At 39.2% G+C, this 7272-nt stretch overlaps 1 protein-coding gene across 1 annotated transcript; it reads left to right on the top strand.

The window, feature by feature from the left end:
• The first annotated feature begins 2151 nt into the window (after positions 1-2151).
• LOC123874444 lies at positions 2152-3261 on the top strand. Its single transcript, XM_045919832.1, has one exon. The coding sequence runs from the start codon at positions 2472-2474 to the stop codon at positions 3090-3092; it is 621 nt and encodes a 206-aa protein (XP_045775788.1). The 5' UTR covers positions 2152-2471; the 3' UTR covers positions 3093-3261.
• The last annotated feature ends 4011 nt before the right edge of the window (positions 3262-7272 follow it).

The following is a 7272-nucleotide window of genomic DNA, read 5'->3' as shown; positions in this document are numbered from 1 at the left end:
CGACGATTTATCATTTAGCGTTGCCTACAGACATTATTTGAAACGCATTAAAATCGCGCTCGTGGAAAATTTGTCGGCATCGAAATTAGTACTTCTCCAAGAGTGCATAATTTATCGCTCACAAGCTACACAGCATCCGGTACGCGATTTGATGTTTCTAATTAGGAATTCATTGACGCTGATGATCGACTTCTGTTGTATTATCTCTAGTTGATATCCTTAAGTGCTTTTTAGTAGCCATAAATATAAATTAGATTTTAAAGGGTGTTAATAACTTTTATGTTTATGATCCCTTGGAACTTGGAAAAGGATTTTGTTCAATTAAGTCTTATAGAATTGAATAATAATTGAACTAAGTAATAATTCTTGAACCTATGTAATTCTTACAATGCAATGTGATGATTTTTATAGCAGAAAATTTTTGAATACCTACTGGAGCAAGAGCACGTTTTTTGGCAATACCTATTGCCAAAAAACGTGGGAATTATCAAAGACTGATGTTTCTAATTAATAAGTGTCTTCAAAATGCTACCCACCACCACAGTTTTATGATGTCTACCGCTGTTCACGATATTTTGGGAACTTGTAACAAAACGTCGAAGCCTATGAATCGAGTATTGTTTTTGATTTCACGTCATCCATAACCTAATATTTTACGAAATACCGGCGATTCAGATTCAGGATTTAAACCGAGAGTTCCCTCACTCTATTTCACTCTGATGCTATTTAGAACTAAACTAAAAACCTTGGTCCAACGTAGCATTATTTAAAAATCTGTGTTCGAATGCTCCCACGTTTTTAGACGATAATTCAAAAAATAGGACGGCAGCATAGCAACTCTTCTTGCAAAGACAAGCGGCTTGCTCGGCAAGCGAGCCTAGTCCCGATCGCGATCAAAAGTGCCCTGAGGAAGCAGTCACGCGCGGCGTTAACACGTGATGAATATGTATCGGCAGGCCGCTGCGGCGCCTTGTAATTTGAGCCTCGCCGGTAATTATTTACGTGAGAATGGCCCCTGGTGTCCCCCGCCCCGCTCCCACGCCCACGGCTGCGAGACGAATCGTTGATTGCGCGTGAGTTGATGCGGGATGCTCCTCATATCTAATGCGTTGCTTACTGACCAGCGATTGCACTCATGCCACTTTTTTTAAATTTATACGTAGGCTTGGCTGCAATCAGATAGCAAGTGATGATGCATCCTAAGATGGAACGCGCTTGCCTAGAATAGGCCTAAGTATTCATTCTTGACATGAGGGCAGGTAAACCATGTTAAAAGTGGAGGGGAAAACTGATGCCGAAAGGGCGTTCCACATTAACGTAGCGGTTTGAATTAGAATCGAGGACGCAAATCACTTCTTACGTATCCGTGGAATTTTGGCTATGTACGTCACACGCGTGCAACATGCGCGCCACACACCCACAACACACGTGCAACACACGCGCAGCACACGTTCAACACACTCGCAATAAACGCGCAACACACTCGCGCAATACACGCGCAACACATGAGCAACACACGAGCAACAAACACGCAACACACATGCAACACACGCGCAACAAACGCGTAACACACGCGTAAAACACGCATAATACACGTGCAACACACGCAAAACACACGCGTTACACACGTGCAACCATGCACTGCACACGAGAAACAGACGAGCAACAAATGCGCAACACACGCGTAACACACGCGCAACACATACACAACACACACACAACACACGCGCAACACACGCACAAACCACGCGCAACACACGTGGCACATATGCACAACACACGTGCAACACACGTGTAATACACGCACAACACATGAACAACAAACGCTCAACACACGCACAACAAACGCACGCAACACACGCGCAATACAGGTGCAACATACGCGCTACACACGTGCAACACACGCTCTACACACGCGCGATACACCCGCAACACAGGCGCAATACACGTGCAACAAACGCGCAACACACGCGCAACACACGCGCACTCGCTGCATGGAATGTGATAAAGTATTTTGATCAAACTTATCTACCTAAGTATTATCTACCACTAATCGGTTTCTGGGTTCACGCTTGGCAGCACGTCTTGTTGGTGGTATATTATTAATAGCTACGATTGCGAGATTAGACCAGAGACAATCTTGAAATCTGTTAGAAGTAAAATTTAAATTTGAAGCCTAATGTTGCCCGTACTCACTGAAATAGTACTGTGTCTGATATGGTGTCTATGACCGCTCTCTCTCTTCTCTCTTGTCGGTGATCTCGGAAGCATATCAAGTCGTTGTAAATTATAAAATATTAATTTAATTATTAAATCAGTGATATAAAGTCGTAGTGCACATTTTATTACTCGCTTAAAATCAATAGGTTAAGGGCCCGGAAGCCCGATTAAATAAAAGTTGTACGTACATTGTCAAAACAACCTCGCGACAACGTGCGCCGCATTTCGCACTAAAATAATTTTTCACAAAAATGTCATCGGCGAATCCACTTACATTAATAGAAAAACTCACAGGAAGAGATAATTATAATACCTGGAGATTTGCAGTGCAAACATATCTGCAACATGAAGATTTGTGGTGTTGCATAGAGTACGGTGACAATGACCACGTGGATCCGAAGCTGGACATTAAAGCAAAATCAAAGATTATTTTATTAGTTGATCCTATTAATTACGTACACATTCAAGAAGCGAATACAGCCAAAGAAGTCTGGGATAACTTATCACGTGCCTTTGACGACTCCGGGCTGACACGCCGAGTAGGTCTGCTGCGTGACTTGTGCACTACGACACTTGACCGATGCCAAAACGTAGAGGAATACGTTAGTAAGATCATCACGACAGCTCATAAGCTAAGAAAAGGCTTCAAAGTGGATAATGAGTGGTTGGGAACATTGCTACTCTCCGGTCTGCCTGATTCCTACAAGCTTATGATAATAGCAATTGAGAGCTCAGGTATGCAAATATCGGCAGACTCCGTAAAGTCTAAACTTTTGCAAGATGTCAGAGATGCTCAGAGGTTAGCAATGACAAAAGTTTATTCAAAGATGTCCTGTATATGCCGGAACTTGCTACAAATATACTATCAGTAAGTCAAATCATAGTGGTGGCCAAGTAATATATAATAATTTGCTGTTTTATTATTTCTGTGTGTTATTGTGAATAACTAAAATAAGAGAGTGGTAACAGCAGCTAGCTAAATCAACAACATGTACTGGCAGAATATCTCCAAGGACTATGCATACATGTCTGACGTTGACAAGCAAGATACTTACCTGTGGCAGCAGCTAGCTAAATCAACAACATGTACTGGCAGAATATCTCCAAGGACTATGCATACATGTCGGACGTTGACAAGCAAGATACTTACCAGTGGCAGCAGCTAGCTAAATCAACAACATGTACTGGCAGAATATCTCCAAGGACTATGCATACATGTCTGACGTTGACAAGCAAGATACTTACCTGTGGCAGCAGCTAGCTAAATCAACAACATGTACTGGCAGAATATCTCCAAGGACTATGCATACATGTCCGACGTTGACAAGCAAGATACTTACCAGTGGCAGCAGCTAGCTAAATCAACAACATGTACTGGCAGAATATCTCCAAGGACTATGCATACATGTCTGACGTTGACAAGCAAGATACTTACCTGTGGCAGCAGCTAGCTAAATCAACAACATGTACTGGCAGAATATCTCCAAGGACTATGCATACATGTCCGACGTTGACAAGCAAGATACTTACCAGTGGCAGCAGCTAGCTAAATCAACAACATGTACTGGCAGAATATCTCCAAGGACTATGCATACATGTCCGACGTTGACAAGCAAGATACTTACCAGTGGCACCACCGGATGGCTAATTTGAACTTAAATAGTCTGGAAAAGATGAAAGAAAATAGAAAAGTGTTTGCTTATTAGAAAAGAAAGTCACTTTTGCATGTGCAACATGCAAGGAAGGAAAGCAAACACCACTGCTCTTCAAAAGTCAAGGTTCAAAATTGAATCATATATTAGAACTCATACACTCAGATGTCTGTGGTCTTGTTGAAACCAAATCACTGGGTGGTAGAAGATATTACATAACTTTTTGGATGATCTGTAAGAAAATATTTGTGAATAAAATAACATATAATGTAAAGAAAGAAATGGGATTCTAAAGCTCAGAAGATGATTTTCATTGGATATTGTGATAATACTAAAGGTTATAGGTTTATTGTACCCAACTCCAAGACCGTGATTAAAAGTAGAGATGCTACTTTCCTAGAATCTACTGTCAAAAGAAATTATGTTCCTGTGGAGTTGAATACTACAACAGAAACTCACCAGAGAAGTGATTCGTGTGAAAGTGAAGACAATCCCTCAGATAGCTCACAAGACACTGTCACTGAAAATAAGTCAGAAAGTGAATACTTACCTGATGAGACTAGTGAGTCTAGTATCGAGTCTCCTCTGATTTCACATATTACATTGAGACCTAGAAATAAAATAAGTACAAGAAAACTAGAAGAGAATACTTACCTGTGTTACAATGAAGATGTTCTATTCTGTACAGCTCCTGAAACATACAGAGATGCATTGAGTTCGAGCGAAGCAGATAAATGGAGAGAATCTATCAGTGAAGAACTTGAAGCTCATGAGAAGAATGAAACCTGGACATTGGTAGAAAAACCATCAGACACCAAAGTGATTGGATGTAAATGGGTCTTCCGAATCAAAGACGAGCCAACGGGTCCACGGTTCAAGTCACGACTTTGTGCCAAGGGTTATGCACAAACTGAAGGTATAGATTACAAGGAAACTTTCTCTCCAACAGTCAGGTATGACTCAATCCGTCTATTATTGTCCTTAGCTGTTGAATATAATCTAGAAATTATTCAATTAGATGTCAAAACTGCTTTTCTTTATGGAGAATTAGAAGAGGATATATTTATGTCTCCACCAGAAGGTCTAACCTGCAAAAGTAACATGGTATGTAAGCTCAACAAGTCACTTTACGGGCTCAAACAAGCACCAAGGTGCTGGAATAATAAATTTAACTCAGTTTTGAAGAAATTTGGGCTTGTCAATAGCAAAGCCGACCAATGTGTATATGTTGGCAATATAAATGGAACAAAATGCTATTTATGTTTATATGTGGATGATGGGCTATTGTTTTCAACGAATAAGTCTGTATTAAAAGAGCTTATCAGTGATTTGCAAACAATTTTTGAAATAAAAACAAGCTCAGTTAGTAATTTTGTTGGAATGCAAATCGAGAAATGTAACAAATACATCTTTATACATCAATCTAAATATATTGAGCTATTATTGAACAAGTTTAATATGAACAATGCCAATTCTAACAGTGTTCCAGTTGATCCTCATATAAAGCTCGAGAAAGGAGAGTGCTCAGCTGACAAGAATATCCCTTACAGAGAAGCAGTGGGTTCACTGATGCACCTAGCAATAGTAAGCCGGCCCGACATCATGTTTGCTGTAAGCCTGGTGAGTCGATTTCTTAATTGCTATAATGAATCTCACTGGAACACAGTCAAGAAAATCTTCAAATACTTGAAAGAAACCAAGAATTATGGTCTGTGTTATCTATCTTCAACGAACCATGAAATCCTGGGTTACTGTGACGCAGACTATGCCAATGATGTTGACACCAGACGCTCAATCACGGGCTATGTGTTTATAAAGAATGGAGCAGCAGTAACTTGGTCCAGCCAACGTCAGCAAACTGTAGCTCTATCGACAACAGAGGCTGAATTCATGGCAGCCTGTGCCGCTACCAAAGAAGCCATTTGGATTAAACAGTTATTAAGTGATATTGGTGAATATAAACAACAGACATTCTGCCTAAATTTAGATAATCAGAGTGCTATAAGTGTTATAAGAAATGCTAATTTTCATAAAAGATGAATGAATGATGATGAAACACATTGATATTAAGTATCATTTTGTAAAAGAAAAGTACTATGATAAAGTAATTGATTTAAAGTATGTTTGCACTTTACAGTAGTAATCAGTATGCTGATATTTTTACTAAAGCTTTGAGTAGAGACAAGTTTAGATTGTTGAGAGAAAAGATAGGCTTGGTAACACTTAACACTTAATTTTAAATGTATCATTCTGTTGTTAAATTTTTGTTACTGTTTATTTTTATAAGGCTTAAATTTAGTGGGAGTGTTAGAAGTAAAATTTAAATTTGAAGCCTAATGTTGCCCGTACTCACTGAAATAGTACTGTGTCTGATATGGTGTCTATGACCGCTCTCTCTCTTCTCTCTTGTCGGTGATCTCGGAAGCATATCAAGTCGTTGTAAATTATAAAATATTAATTTAATTATTAAATCAGTGATATAAAGTCGTAGTGCACATTTTATTACTCGCTTAAAATCAATAAAATCATAGTAAGTAAATCCCAAATTACTATTTGTCAGGAATCAAAGCTAGGATAGTAGTAGCCACTTCTAAGAGCAAAGCACTCAAGTCATCACTGCACCGGGGAGGTCTTTTTATTGTTAATTACTGTAAAATAAAGCACTCTTACAGATCGACCAGATTCTCAGAAGCCACAAAATTTCGTCAATTTCTCCTGTCGAGGTCTCATTAATTTTTGATCGCTTTTGATTGAAATGTCTTAATTATTTAAGAAGAATATTCTTTATGGCTAAACCAATAAAAGAATATATAAACCACATCTTATTTACTCGGCAATTAAGCACTAATTGTAAAATAAGTAATTATTAATGTAAAGTAATAAATTAAAAAATAGCTCATAGAGAGAGATCCTTGCCTATTGCCTGTACGATGCCTCGTATTAACCTACAATATGGGTTTAATAAAAACTGCCATGCCCCTTCCAAGTTAGCCCGGTACGCTACTATCTTAGACTGCATCATCAGTCATCACCTATCACCAGGTGAGATCGCAGTCAAGGGCTAACTTGTTTTAGGAAAAAAAGTGCTGAGTTTCTTCACAATAGACACAAATTATGCATGAAGAAACAGACTTAACTCCTTAAAAGTGCCTATAAAGTGAAAAAATTTAAAAGTCTCGGAACCCCTCAAGTGGAGACCCACCACCAAACCGCTCCTTATTTCTTTTCATCTTAACACAGACGTGGTAGAGTGATGACGGTTGTTTTGACTGATACTGACATTTGCGTGTAAAACACTCGCCGGACCCATTCGGCCCTACCGATATTGGGTCAGACGGATCTCGCAAAAAATTAAGATCGAGACAGATTAAAACTACCTACCTACTGCAGAATCCGTCGC

This window comes from Maniola jurtina, chromosome 1, assembly GCF_905333055.1.
Source record: "Maniola jurtina chromosome 1, ilManJurt1.1, whole genome shotgun sequence".
NCBI classification, from domain to species: domain Eukaryota; kingdom Metazoa; phylum Arthropoda; class Insecta; order Lepidoptera; family Nymphalidae; genus Maniola; species Maniola jurtina.
The sequence above is the reverse complement of the archived record's forward strand: the minus strand, read 5'-3'. Positions and strand labels throughout refer to the sequence as shown.

What these genes read in the sequence shown, in the direction of transcription:
- LOC123874444 (XM_045919832.1), top strand. Translation starts at nt 2,472, where the DNA reads ATGTCATCGGCGAATCCACTTACATTAATAGAAAAACTCACAGGAAGA.